This window comes from Rhineura floridana, chromosome 1 (assembly GCF_030035675.1).
Source record: "Rhineura floridana isolate rRhiFlo1 chromosome 1, rRhiFlo1.hap2, whole genome shotgun sequence".
NCBI lineage: Eukaryota > Metazoa > Chordata > Lepidosauria > Squamata > Rhineuridae > Rhineura > Rhineura floridana.
The window spans coordinates 246546612-246562040 of NC_084480.1; the positions used below are offsets into that span (position 1 = coordinate 246546612).

The window sequence follows — 15429 nt, forward strand, 5'->3', positions numbered from 1 at the left end:
TGCCTTGAAAAAGAGTCAATAAACCTAACTGAGGAGAACCAACAATCAATTCCTGTTTTCAGCTTTTCAGATGATGTATGGCTCCCACAACACCAAAGCCACTCATTACTAAAATCCTACATAGACGTCACAAAATGTTATTGTCTTATCACAGATGTGTTTGTGGCCTTGGGCTCCTTTGGAAGGAAGGAAGGGATATAAATGTTATAAGTAAAAAAAAAAAATCACTCCCTTGTGTACAAAATGGCATTATTGGTGCACATGATCCTACCTGCAATGCTATTTCCTGTGGTTTTGTGCACCAGGAAGCTGCCATTAGCACTGTAGAATATCTTAGTCTATGGCTCTTAGCAGAAAACAGGGGCATAGTTCGGGGTGAAATATATACCTTGATTAGTTCCCAGCCAAATGGAATTCATGTAGCAAAGTTGAGAAAGAGGCTGCCCAAGACTCTAGAGAGCAGCTGCCACTTAGGGCCAAACTAATTAGATTCATCCATTGCTAATAGCAGGCACACAGGTAGTAGGGAACTGAAGTGGGGGCAGAGGGTTAAATCCCCCATGCCATGATCCTAATCTGGCTCATGCTCCCACTGCTGTGCCAGTTATTGATATTTTTTAAAAATCAGCTTCACAAGAGCAAACTACATAACAAACTTGGACTGCTTTCACACTGCACTTTATGCCATTATTCTGATGATTTCTTACCTGGTAAGTTGTGCATTATATTTGATCTTTCACATGACTTACAAGTTAGTTCCATAAATCTTGCGGAATGTAGTGCAAGTTTAGTGCTAATTCTCATGAGAAATAATATCAGAAATAATCCGTTTGCAAGCTTGGGAACCTAGAAAATTATGGGAGTTTTTAAACTAGCTGCAGCTGCTCATGTGGCAGGCATCCCAGCATGCAGTGCACTCCCTTCCTCTAGAGGCGCAGGGGTCTTTTGCCTGACAAAAATTGTACCGGTATTCCTGCTTAGGCATGGGTAGCAGCAGCATTTCCCACACACACCGCTGTGTCTATACAATTTTAAAAAATCAGATGCTAAAGGGAGAGGGGTTGCATGGTGACAGGATTATTTATTAAATTTTAAATTTATTAGTCGCCCATCTGGCTGGATGTCCAGCCACTCTGGGCAACGTACAAGATAAAAACAATACATTAAAACGTTAACATTTAAAACCATAACAATAAAAACCTAACCCACCCCAAAAGCCTGCCTGAAGAGCCAGGTCTTCAAGGCCCGGCGGAATGAGATCTTAGGCCTCCTATGCAGTGGGGAACTACAGTGCGCACGTGAATAACTGGTGAGGGACGAAACACAACAGGTACTGCAGTGTGAAAGGAATTTTAGAAACCTGGACAAAAGTGCTACCATTTTAATCCATTAAACTAACACAATAAGCCCTATATCTGAGAGTAGCCTTGAAGTCTAGAGTGGCCCTCAATAGTCACTGGCATGAAAGACCAGTTGTTTGGCTTAATATAGTCAATAAATTCGAAATGTTTTGTAGCATGGGTATAAAACACATCTTTGTGACTCTCTGTAGGTGTGGCTTGTTTTCTGGAAGCTTCAGAGCCAACACTGATAAGCTGGCAGGGTGGAGACAGAAGGCACAAGTTCAGACCCCTGAGATATTAGCTCTGGTGCCCTCCAGGTGTTTTGGACTGCAGCTCCTATCAGTCCCCGTGGTGGTTCCTCTTTGGTGGAATTCCCTTCCTGGTGAGGTGCATCTGTCTCCCTCATTATTAACGTTCTGGAGGAACTTCAAAACATCCCTGTTCACCTGGCTGAAAGAGACTGTTCCCTACAACCTTTAAATTATTAGCTATGACTGTTTTAAAACATTTTTAGAAGTTCTTAATATTTTAATTTTATTTTAATTGTATGACTTTGCTGCTTTGTTGCTTGCCACCCTGGGCTCCTTGTTGCTTGCTCCCTGGGCTCCTACAGAAAGGGCAGGATAGAAATTTAATAATTAATAATAAACATGGTCCAAAACATCTGGAGGGCACCAGGTTGGTGAAGGCTGTGTAACTTAGTAGAGTGTATTAGCTGTGCAGCTGACAGAATTCCTGACAACACAGCAAGCAGAGAACATTTTCCCATGTTCTTTACTTCAAATAACTCATGGCCTCAGATTAACTGAAGTGGGGGTGGTGATGGCGGAAGAGATACTTGCATTCAAACTTGCAGATTTCAGCACTGCATTGTATAAGATTGAATAAGAGGTTCTGCTTCTTGACATTTGTTGTGAACTGTAATGCTTCACAACAAAATATCCGGCAAGATTTGAAATTGTGTGACTATGTGGACATTAGAAGTTTATGATTTCAGTGTGTTAGCTTTGGAGAATTTTACCAACTTGTGAGGCTTCTGCTCAAGTCCCAAAGGTTTCAGTCCTTGAATGGAGACATTGGGGCAAGAGGGATATGGCTGCCCTTTCTCATTTGAGGGACCCTTTGCTGTTTGGCTTAAAGTCCCCAGAGCTAGGGGCTACATAATGATGAATCAGCCTCTTACCCCAAGTTACATATCTCTCTCCTAAAGGGGAAGCATGGCATGTACCAATCCACAAAATAACAGCTGCTTGATGGAGCATGTTTCCAAACCTATATAAAGCATGTATATCATGCAGTAGAAATATTTAGTGGCTAGCAAAGCACCCATCATATAAATCCTGCTATCCTTTTAACATTAACACATTTGTTCAGCTTGTCAGTGTTCGACCCATGGCTCCCACCAGGCCGCATGTGATCTAGTCACAGGGCAGTGTAAGTGCCGACCGGGGATTACAGGTCAACAGTGTGACAGATGTTTCTTGGCCACCAACAGTTTTCCTCAGTGCCAAGGTAATATTTATCATGAAGTGTCTATTTATGTCAATACTGGAGAACCAGTCAGCAAATTGTATGAGATCAGGGGTTGACAAGTTCCACTTCTATTATACCTTGTAGTGAGGCTGATTGGTTTTTCAGGCTGCCATTGCTAAGTGTAAAATGTTTGGACCTTAGAACTTGACAGGCAGGTGATAGGGTTGCTGAAGGTTGGTAGTCTGGTGGTGAAGAGGGACAGTTTAGTGGTAAGCTTCCCTGATTGGGGGAAGGAAGCTATTACGAGTAGATGTATACTATTTTATCACTGTCATTGGTAAGCTTTTTTGACTGATAGTGGGGTAAAAATGCTTTAAATAAGTAAATAAAATATATCAACCAATAGCACCAGATTGGCTTTCTATTGTCATGATGTTTCAGGAAAGGAGCTTATAGCCATTGCTAGATCAATCATTCACAAATGGAATTTGTTTGAATTTGGGGTGTGAGCAGTGCCAGTGCCAGGCTGTTTTGTGTCCTAGGCAAGGCTAACTACTTGCACCCCCCCAAAAAATTGCTAACTTCAATTTTCAAAAACAGATGTCTTGTAGAAAAAATGAAAAGCACAAAACTTGAAACTGCTAAATTTATTTTAGTTGTATTTTTTCCAATGGTTAAAAAAACTAATCTGTATAAAACTGTGCCCCTCAAAGGTCAGTACTGTGCCCCTCTGAGGTCTGCGCCCTAGACGGCTGCCTAGTTGGCCTGCACCGGCCCTGGGTGTGAGGTACACAGGTGTATATCCCCCCTTCTCTCTGTGCTTTCCTGTGGTCATGAGGCTCCCCCAGTGGCCATGGCCAAGTCAGCCAGAGCCAATGTAGTCCAGTGAGCAGTGTCATATAAAGAATTAATAGTTGATCTCTCTCATGTTCTTGGCCTTAGTCAATATCTCTGAGAGATACCCGCAGCAAAGTTTGTTGTAAGAGTGAGTGTGTAGTGAAATGCTTCTTCACTTAAATGTGCTTACTAGAGTGTTGAAAATAAGTAACTTTAACATCTCAATTTTTAAAAAAATTTGAAAAGGAGTCAGCACTGAGTGTGACCTGGCAGGAGCCATGGATTCATATTCTGTGACTGTAAGTATTATATTATAGAATTGGTATGCAGTGGTCAGAATTCATTAAATGTGTTGAGCACTTGTGGGGTTTGTCTTAATCAAAGAAAGAAACAAAGAGCTGACACAACATTAGCATCTATCTATCCTGAGGAATAACCTGTAGTTATAAAACAACTATTATACAGGTGGCAGCTGCAGTTATAAAACAAAGCTGCAAAAAAACCCACAACTTTTTTAAAAAAAACCAAAGCTGCATGGCAGTGCTTGAATAAATGGTGGTCAGTCTTTTTTCCCTTGCAAGTTAATGGCGCATGAGGCAGGTAGTCTTCACAGGAAACATCCTAGTTGATGGCACAGTAGCAGTGGGAAGGGCAGTTCCAGTAAGGTCCCTTTTAGACATGGAACTGGAGCAGAAATGGGAAGCCCTCTTTAGTTCATAGGTGTGGGGAAAATAGAACGGAAAGTTTTTCCCATGCTAAAATTAATGCTGTGTCTAAAGTGATCATGGACCTGGGGTAGCTTATGCCTGTCTGTAATATCTCCTAATATCAAACATGTGGTTATTATGACTTGTAAGATTTAATGACAATATACATATATAACTGGGAAATGCTCTGTAGTGAATTCACCCTTTTTCATGTCTCATTGTTTCAGAGAGAAGGGTGGGGTATACATTAACTTGATAATAAGGCTACTCCACCACCAAGTTTTTGATACTTTATTTTTTGGGGGAGGGAGGGATGTTGTGTTTTATTGATCCATAATGTAAAGTGCCCAAGAGATTTGCTGATGGGCAGTATAAAAATGTTGTTAAATTTTTAAAAGGGTACACCTGTGGATTGAGGGGTGTACCTGTGAGTTTGGTGGCAGGGCAGGGAGTGCGGACCTATGTTCCTTCAGCTCCACAAGCCCCATGTTGAGCCATGTAAGGATTCAAATTAGTGTAGTCTGGTGGCTATAGACTATTGGATTGGGGCTGAGCACACCTGGATTTAAGGGTTACCTTCACATTGTGTGTCTTTGGACAACTTGCTAATTCTCCGTCTGTAAAACTGTTCCCCATCTCCATTTTTCATCTGTATTTCCAAGCTCTACACTAGCTTGTGAAGACCCTTAGCTTCCTTTTATGACAACTGCATTATTCCCTTTATCTATTAGGGTTTTTGCCAGTGTCTGCAAAATGTAGAAGGTCCAACCTGTAGCATTTGCAAACCACTTTACTGGAATCTGGCCAGAGAAAACCCTGATGGATGTATCGGTAAGGGTGCATTGATCCATCATGATATATTATAAAAATAAAGCCTCAATTTTTCCCTCTCCTTCAGCCCAGTCCAGGTCCTCCCAACCAACCACTGTTTTTTATTCAGGTACCCTGAGAAAAAATATAGCATCTGTGCAGGTTTGCATTTCTAAACAGGCTTCTCTGCCACAGAGGTGGGCATGGCTGAGCATTCCCTGAATGTGCCATCTTAGACCATTTACTTTGGATTCAGCTGCCTTGTTTATTGCAAAACGTTTTGTGCTCTCTGTTGGTGAAAGCACATTTCTCTCAGGGTGAGAGAATCAAACAATCTAGTATTCCTGCAGTTTTTTAAAAAAAGCTCTGGTGCCCATTAGTAATACAGATGCCTAATGATACATAGCCAAATTCTGCCCTGCAGTATTTCTTAATATAAATTTAGCATAGTTATACTATATACAGTTACAAACTCAAATAGCAGCTTCTGTCCTCAGGGCACATAGCAGCCTTTTGGGATGAAAGTGGGGATTCTCAGGAAAAAAGTGAATAGGAAAAGGATTAAATCTCTCTTCGCACACACCACAGTCCTCATTTGAATCAGGGTCACCTACAGCTGCTATTTAAAAATAAAATTACAAATATGCAAATGAAAGCACACATTTATAGCACATTCCTATAAATAGAAGTAAATCCTGTTGAGTTCAATAGGGCTTACTCCCATGTAAGAGGAACACAGGATTGCAGCCTCAGTCTAGCATCTAGTTTGGTCCAAAGTGAAGCCTTTTGCTTAGAGATTTGTTTTTACTTGTCCAAGAAGCCCCCTGTGGGACGTTTTCTGAAATGCACCCTGCCTTATTTGCAGACGGCCCAGAGTTATGCTGGGGTCAGAACATAAGCATAAGAACAACTGGAAGTGTTTGCAAAATGTTCAGCAATGCTCAAAGTGTATTTGAGAGGTCTAGACACCTTTCTGCATGGGAAGGGATCTTAAAACGGTATTTTCCCCAAAGAACATTCTTGTCATCTTTACAGTAATGTGTCTCCACCAATCTAGCCAGAGATATAGAAAATATTAATACTGAACTTCCACTTACATGCACTAAAGTCAGCAAAGAGCACCTGGAGAGTGATGGTGGGGAGTGGGGTAAGGTTTTCATAGCCCCAGGGGAGTTACTGGAGAAAAGAACAGATATTCAATCTGGCAGAAATGCATACAGGAGCATTTCAGAAACGAGAAAAAAAAGTTCAGTTGATACCCATCCCTCAGAATCTCTGTTTGAGGAAAATCAGGAGCACATCTCTGGCTCCTGGGCCCCCTTCCTCTCATCCCCCATCACTTAATTCCTGAAATAGAAGAGACCATATCTATTTTAATGTGTGATCTCTCTGGCCCTATGATCCCAATCCTGCCTTTATTAAAGGTCTGGACTGTGAGGTCAGGGGGATCTTACATTCAGATAAACACTGTCTCCCAGTTCAGGATCTTTGCTCTCTATCTATTGAGATGTGGGTGGAGAAGGGATGGGGGAGGCAGGTGGTCCCATTCCACTGTAGAGTATTACAAGAACAGGCGACGAGCCTTCTCGATTTTGGTCTTATAATATACAAGAGAGTTTTTTAGGTATGCCTGTAGTCTAGCACTCAACCAGCCGATATCAATGATACAAAGGCTTCTATGAAGATATGTTTTGGATGGATTTGTTTGCCTTCACAGAGTGCCAGTGTGATGCATCTGGAACACTGAGTGGAGTCAGAGAGTGTCGGCAGGTAAAATTATTCTGTTTACAAATACTTCACTTTCTTGTTGAACAAATCCAAATCAACTGCCTTTGATTTATCCAGGCAGTGGGCCTTGACATCCCATCTTTTGCTTGGAAGTAAGACCTACTTTTCAGGCCCAATTTAAAATGTTGATTTTCATCTTTCTAAATCCTTCATGGCTTTGGACTCAGGCACTGAAGAATCACCTCTTCCCACATGCACCTACCCAATCCCTAAGTTATCTGAGGCTCTTGCAGAAATGCTCCATCCAGCTGAGATACTGCAGGTGGCAATGTGTAAAAGGGCCTTCTCAGTAATGGCTGCCTGGTTTGTAGAATACCCTCCCCAGGGAGACCCACCTGCACCCACCCTAATGTCATTTCAGTGCCAGGCAAACACAACAATGTTGTGCTTCTAACATGGTTTTAGCTCAGTGGATTTTATTCTTCTGCTCTCTGTTTTAAACTGGTTTAATGTTGTATCTTTGTATTCTTCTTTCTGTTTTCTCCACATTTTGACCTACTGTGTTTGATTTGTTGCCTTTTATTGTAATTGTTCATTTTTGCTCTATTTAACCTGTATATTGAGTTGAATAGAATTTACTCCTATGTAAACATGCTCTAGTATAGACTAGGGGTGGGGAACTTGTGGTCCTCCAAATGTTGTTGGGCTACATCCTTCATTAGTTCTGACCCTTGGCCATGCTGGCGTGGGCTGCTGGACACTGAAGTCCAACAGCATCTGAAGGACCACAAGCTCTCCATCCCTGGCCTAGAACCTGCCTTCTCTGGCTGCTGAGGGGTAATCCTACATATGGCTACCCTACAATTGGCCTTTTCCCCCACATGTTAATCTCTGTGCCTACAAAACAGCACCCACCTAATATTACAAACATCCCTTCATGCATGTTTAAAAACATTTTTTTAAAAGACTATTACTGAAGGTCATTGTTTTGAAATAAGAAATATATCAAAGGAAATCTGAAATCTTCCTAATTGCCCCCCTCCCTTCCCCTTATAGGTGGATGGTGAATGTTACTGCAAACCTAGTGTTTGTGGAGATTCCTGTGATACTTGCGAAGATGGTTATTATGGACTGGAAGACAAGAACTATTTTGGATGTCAAGGTACATTATTATTTATACATAACAGTGTTTGCATAAGATAATACATTTCTAAATAGTCTTCAAATCACTGCTATAAAATATATTTGTATATTAACACTGCTGATTGTTTCTTACAAATGTGTGCCTTTTATTTAAAACATAGTACTTCACAGTAAGGTTTTTTAAATTAAAACATCTGCTTCCCCCCCCCCCCAACAGCCACAACTATTTTCAGACATTTTCAGTGATGTAACTTAATGGGTGGTGGTGGAAGACGGGAAAGACAATATGGAGTAGTGAGGCAAAGTTGTGGTTCATGCCCATTAGCTAAAATCCTAAACTTAGTTAAGCACACTTTAGGGTGCAGTCCTAACCTCCTCCCCCCACCTATGGGGCTTTTCAGAGTGTGTGGGCCACCATTGCATCTCCAGTCCTTCTGCTCACAGCAGCTGCAGCAAAAGGGGGAGAGGCAGGATGATTGCATGAATGTTATCATGCAGTGGCAGTGAGATTAGGTCAGAATCCAGTGGATCCCAGACTGTCTCAGCCCCACCCCCTCCCTTAGAAAGCCCTGGAATCCCACCAGAAGGCCACCTATATGCCCTTACATTCAGCAGCTAGCGGAAAGCCTAGTTAGCCACGAGAGCTGTGCAGACCTCCATCTGTCCTGACTACCCTCCACAGAATCAGACTTGGGATCACTGACATGTTTTTCTCCATTACCTTTAATGCAAAACTTAACATGAGAGTGGTTCATAGATCAGACTTCAGGTCACACAGGTCTCTGGATCTCTACAAGGCATTGCTAGGCGTGGCTACTCAACTGTAGATGTGGTTGCAACCATTTGACACACCTCCTTAAGTAGGATCAGGACGGGCATGCTGCTTGCAGAGCTGGACTGAGCAAGCAACTGGGCACCCCTACGAGTAGGCTGGGGAGCAGGCTCAGTCTTTTTGTGCCTGCACAGGTGGTGGCACATCCTTGGCAATGGTGGCGGAGGCGGCCTTGGCCAGCTCACTCCTGTGCTCTGCCTCTGAGCACTCTTGCTGTTCCACAGACACATCTATCACAGGGGGTGGTTTGGGAGGCAGTTCAGGGAACAGCAAACGCTCAGGAGGTAGGGGGTAGAGGGGGTGTGCCTGGCAACTACACATCCTCTGTGGCAGCCCGCATCTCAGGGATGGGGCTGTCACTTGGCAGACTACCAAAATCTTCCCCGGCATCTTCCCCCCTCTTTGCAAACCACTGGGCCCCTCCCCTGGATCCCAGTCCTCCTCCTCTTTAGAGCCACTCTGCCAAGAGCTCTCCATGGGGCTTATGACACCATCTAATCCAAACAGCCCCCAGCCTGGCATAAGGGGGATTTGGATTGCTCTGTTAGAATGTAATATTTGATAAATACTTTGGTTAAATAAAAAAAATAGGAAAACATTTGTGGAAGTTCAATCTAATAAATATTTAACATTTCAGGAAATATTCAAAATACTATGTTTCATCTCAAGGAAATTTGGATTAATAACATAATCCTCCAAAATGGTGTCTTCATCCATTCATTTGTTTGATGACACACACAGATGAAAATTGGAGGCAGGAATTGTTGAAAGCAAATATTGCACACAGTACAGCCAGATCTGCTCCACCATAGACTGCTGCTTCAAAAGCAGCCAGACCAGTTTGGCTTTGGTTTAAAATGCATTTGCCCATGGCGTGGCTGGACACATCTCCCTTCCCTGCTACTGATCCCAGATCTTTTAGGACCTCCTACAGCAAGGCATGGGGCCAATCACTGTCTCTGCCCAATCTACAGCAAAGTATTTTCATTGGACATACCATGGAATGGCAGCAAGTTGACCTATCAAACAGTTTTGATTTCTGGGTGAAGCTGATTTAATGGAGAAATGCACTGGGGCTGCATTTCCCCAGGTTTTAGAGTAAAAGGAGGCGGAGTTTCACTAGCGTCTTGTCTCTCCAGCTTCCAAAAACAGAGCTGGAGATGCACTGAAACCAGCACAACCTCAAGTGTGTCTCTACACTTGGTCAAATATCCCCACATGGCACTTATAAAGGAAGACACATATTTACTTACAGTCACTGTTGTAATGTGTCCCTGCTTCTCTCATTCTCTCTATACTGCTCTTTCTCCTCAGAACAGAAGCTGGGGCTCATTACAACAGTGACCTGTGGTAAAACAACCATACCCTTTGGTACAATGCCAGTCCCTTCTCTTTGCCCTTTCCTGGCTCTTGAACATGTGTGTGGTGAATGGGTGACTTTGGATAGGTACTTGGGTCAGCATCCACTGTGATGATTCTGGAGCTGTGCCAGCCCACTGCAGAGGTTAATACATACTCATTTCTGAAAACTGATCTTGAACATATACATTGCGGCTGTAAAGTCATTTACAGAAAGACAAAGAGTGTTCCTCCCTTCCTTCCTTCCTTCCTTCCTTCCTTCCTTCCTTCCTTCCTTCCTTCCTTCCTTCCTTCCTTCCTTCCTTCCTTCCTTCCTTCCTTCCTTCCTTCCTTTCTTTCTTTCTTTCTTTCTTTCTTTCTTTCTTTCTTTCTTTCTTTCTTTCTTTCAGAAACCTACAGAGCTTTCTACTGGTATTTTAAGTTTTCTCCTTTAAAAGTCTGGTTCTTTTCTTCCCTTGTAGGATGCAAATGTGATGTGGGAGGGTCTGTAAGTCATGTGTGCAATGATCTGTCAGGTGATTGCCAGTGCAGAAGGCACATAGCTGGAAAATCCTGCAATGAGTAAGTAAGATGGGAAAGTGAAGTTTAGGCATTAGGAAATCCCTTAAAACTTCCTTAAGGTTTCATACTATGTCATCAGTATGTGATTGGTAATCTGGTGTTAAATCAGCTGCTTTTAATAGTGGGTGCCAAATTCAGAGAGGGTGTCAAATTCAATTGCATACCAGTTGTAAACCATGGGTGGGTGGCTGTCCTTTTGGCCATGTCTCTTTATAGTTTCTGTCTCCTGATGAAAACAGTTCTGTTTAGGCTGGCTCTTTATTAACTTTGGTAGCTGAAGTTGATGGCTTTAATTGTCTCTCTTTGATATTTTAAATTCTTCTAATTCTTTTATTTTTTTCATGAATGTTTGTAGTATTCTTTGAGTTTTGTTAGTTGCCTTGAGTGCTGTTTTATAGTGGAAAGACAGGATATATATTATTTTAAGAAATAAATAAATTCAAGGATTATAGCTAAATCTGTGTATTAGAAGTTGTCGTTTCCTTGTCGTGTTTATGGTGCTTTTGACTTTATGGGGTTTGGGTGGTATCCAATTAAGTCAAATTCGGAGTAGACCATGGACAAGTGGATTTCAATGGGACTTAGCTGGATACCACCCTTTTGTTTTGTTTTTAGACTTATTTATTATAATTCCCCCAGAGACCTATATGTTATGGGGCAGCATACATACATACTGTACATACATATATACATAATGAGATCTTCATAAACAGAGGAAATCTTCTAAGTATCAAGTGCAGCAGCACTGCCGCTGGAAGGGCGCCTCTGCCTCTGCCTCTCCCTTCACAAGCTACCGCTGGGACTAGATAGATTTTTCATCTAATCTAGCAGGGCAATTCTTATGTGTTTTTTAAATATGTAGCAAATGACACATTTTTTTCAAAAGCAAAGTATTGATTGTTATTTCATTTGTGTATGCATGAAAGGCCTAGAAAGGACTACTACTTACCTGATTTACATCACATGAAATTTGAAGTTGAAGATGGTACATCTCCTAATGGAAGAGGAATCCGGTTTGGTTATGATCCTCAAGAATTTCCTGGATTTAGTTGGAGAGGTTATGCACAGATGTCTTCGGTACAAGTATGTATTTAAATGACCAGATGTTATTTTGTGAACTAGCCTTGGGAAGAAGGAGTAAATTCATCTCATTAGTCCTGCTGGAATTATAGAAGAGGCTGGATGAAGTTATCTCACATATACTTAAACCTCTTATTTTGACTATAATGGGTGAGATGCAGAAGAAAACATTATTCAGTACAGTCTGGTCTGTGCATTTACCTGGTCTCTGCGGGGAAATCTTCTGTGCTGACCCTCCATTCCCTGCTGCAGTGTCTACAACAGTTGGCTATGAGATTCCTTCCATTTTTGTGGAGATATTTCCACACCAGGAACAAACACCTCCAGAAAATCCATCATGGTCACAGAAGCTCTCCATATGACTGAGATGACCCATATAGCATGTTGTCCTAGATACAATACCTGGAGTTGTAAGGCAGAAGTTATCTTAAATGTGTAGACTTGGCCGTAAGCTTCTTACAGTTCAGTAGGAGTATAGGAAGCTTCTTTATGCCAAGTCAGACCAGTGGTCCATGTAGCTCAATACTGTCTACACTGACTGGCAGTGACTCCAGGATTTCATATAGGGGAATAATCCCAGCCCTGCCTGGAGATCCCAGGGATTCAACTTGAGACCTGCATGCAAAGCAGATGCTCTATCACTGAGCTAGCAGCATGTAGGTCTGTAGAAGTTATACTGTTCAAAAAAGGGTGGATATATACATCAGTGGCAGTTGTATGTTTTCCAGTTAAGGGTGTGTCTTGGGAAGTGCTGTTGATTATCTACATGGCTATATAGTCCATAATCACAACTGATAATTTCAGATAGGTAGTTATAGCTCACAGCCATGTAAAAAAATCATATGCTTATATATTTTGATTAGCAGCATCACAGAATTAATGGAATGGGAGTGGCTCTCAGCACACTTAGAGTGGACATGCGTTATGAAGTCTGAATTTTTAAATTTAATTTTTGCTTGTACAGTTGGAAGAGGAGGAGAGGGGTAATTTGGACAGTAAATCTTCATTGGTTTCAGATGCTGAATAAAGGAAGCATAGCCCTTGGATTAGTCAAATCGTGCTTTCTCAGACAGTTCGTTTAGTTTCAGATTTTTCAATAGCAGTCATTTGAGTGATCAAACGGAAGACCTAAATAGGGCTTTCACCATTTCAACAACTTGATGCTCACAGTGGCTTATAATACATCATCAGGCTCTCAGTTACACTGAAGCACCAAGCAAAAGTTATGAACATTACAGAAAAATGGGAGAACTCGTCTGGACTATGAGTCATCATTCACTGCAAGGATCTGGAAAAAGAACTGTTTTAGAGTAGCTCATCATTTCCCGTTGTATCCCCATTAAGTTAACTTCATTTTTGAAAATAGGGACAGTGGGTAGCACAGCAGATAAATAATTAGAGGAGGAAGGGAAGTAATTCTGATATCCCCACCCTGACTCTCTCTCGTTCTCCCTGCCTCAGTCATTGTGTTCTTGGTGGTCACTGATGGAAAACAAAGGGGAGATACTTGAAGGAGGAGAAAAAGAGATTGGGAGATATATAGGAAAAGGATGAGGTAGAACCATTAAACCAAACAAACTAAATTAGGCATGTGCCAATATGACTGCAATCACTTAGCTTCAAACCCTCCCATTGCATTGTTAATGTTAAATTAGCAACCCTAATGTCAATACAAGAGCCAGTGTGGTGTAGTGGTTAAGGTGCTGGACTATGACCTGGGAGACCAGGGTTCAAATCCCCACACAGCCATGAAGCTCACTGGGTGACCTTGGGCCAGTCACTGCCTCTCAGCCTCAGAGGGAGGCAATGGTAAACCACCTCTGAATACCGCTTACCATGAAAACCCTATTAACAGGGTCGCCATAAGTCGGGATCGACTTGAAGGCAGTCCATTTCCATTTCCAATGTTAATACATTGCAAACTTCATCTCAAATGCCAAATTGGATCGGAGAACTTCCACAGTACAAGATGCATCATCCATGATTTAATACTAGAATGCATCTTTTAACAGAGTTAATACTATGCCTTAACTGTGCCACATGGACACCACAGTCCTATGCAAACTTATTGTACAGGAGTAGACTATACAGGTAAGTGAATACTGTATAGGAGTGCAGCCTTAGCAATGAGTACTACACTACAAACTAGGTTATTCTTCCAGATTCATCTGAACTATGAGACATCATTCACTGTGAGGATCTGGAAGAAGAGAACTGTTTTGGCCTGATGTTGCATCCAAACCCACCATAACTTTTTTTATACTGTGTTTACATTTGCTAAATGTTTCTAGACATTTTCTGTCTTTTGGGTGGTAGTATTAAAATAATATGCTTTCCTGTCCTCTTCTTTGCTTCTTTTTTCCCCAGCCAGAGGTGGTAGTACCTGTCACTGTGGCTTCTGCTAAGCTCTTCCACCTTGTACTGCACTATGTCAGCTTGGTTTCAAAAAGCTCTAAAGGGAGGATCTCAATTGCTGAGGGGAAACATATTGACCCTTATAACACTTGTAAGTGAATTACATTTCTTGATAGGTTTGCCCGTCTTTCTCTTCCTTATCCCAGAAAATGCTTTTTCTTCCGCATATATGTTTCTGTCTCTGTGTGGTACTTGTTCATATATTTTTTTCTATAGGAATTGAATATTTTGCTCACACATCTTCTAAGAGTTTATCCTTTTGGCACTTTATGGCTGTTTTTCTTCTTCTTTATTAACCTCTATTTTGCAGAATGAAGTGAGGATAACTTTGAATGTGGAGAAATCAAACCCCGATTTATTCCATGTTATCTTGAGGTATATTAATCCTGGAACTGCAGTAGTGTCTGGCCACTTAATTGCTTATCATTCTCGGCTTCGTAAAGGTAGGTAAAGCAAAATGGCAGCAGATAATTTCACTGAATTCAGTTCAACTAAAAGTATCATTTATGGGCTTTATTTACATGATCAGCCTAGTTTGGTATCTTCTGCAGTTTGTAGCCTCTCACTAGAATCCTTTTGTATAAATACCTAAATAAATATAAATATAATTATTTGTTTACATATAATATACTTATAGTCACCTCTTTCTGGATGGGGCTCCAGTGGTCTCCCATCCAAGGCTTAATCCTGCTTAGACTTCACCAATGCTGTAGCTTCAGTTGCTCCCAGGCCATTCAGTGGACCTCCCTGCTAGAATCCCGACACTCCCAGATTTCATGTTTGTCAGGCCTGCAATAGGTGGTGGTGGTAGTGGTAATGTTATTTTGGCGTGCATTTGTGCACATGAGCACACAGATACGCATTCATTTAAAAACTGTTTCAGGTTTTACAAATAACTTTCTTTGTTTGATCAAGATGTCTGAGAACTCAGATTAGGAACTTTGTAATGAGAAACCTGAACTTCAGAGATAAACTCACTTGCTTCCCCAGCCCAGAGTGTCCTGAAATCTGCCTCCCTTGATGCTAGTGGGCTGTGGGCCTGTTCTTTTAAATTACTGAATGCCTACACTGTATGGTTACGTAAGGGACATATGAATATGTGAAGGCAGATATTTCCAATCTCGTACTCGATGCTGAACAA

The 15429-nt window shown here is 41.6% G+C and overlaps 1 protein-coding gene across 2 annotated transcripts in view; it reads left to right on the forward strand.

Moving 5' to 3' along the window:
• LAMA3 (laminin subunit alpha 3) overlaps positions 1 to 15429 on the forward strand; it is a 207480-nt gene that overhangs the window by 54231 nt on the left and 137820 nt on the right. For both annotated transcript variants that reach the window (XM_061596969.1, XM_061596976.1), the window contains exons 16-23: positions 2718 to 2855; positions 3900 to 3952; positions 5092 to 5191; positions 6888 to 6940; positions 7955 to 8060; positions 10694 to 10793; positions 11720 to 11876; positions 14599 to 14731. In XM_061596969.1, coding sequence (XP_061452953.1) covers positions 2718 to 2855; positions 3900 to 3952; positions 5092 to 5191; positions 6888 to 6940; positions 7955 to 8060; positions 10694 to 10793; positions 11720 to 11876; positions 14599 to 14731 — 840 coding nt within the window. The remainder of the gene's footprint in view (positions 1 to 2717; positions 2856 to 3899; positions 3953 to 5091; positions 5192 to 6887; positions 6941 to 7954; positions 8061 to 10693; positions 10794 to 11719; positions 11877 to 14598; positions 14732 to 15429) is intronic.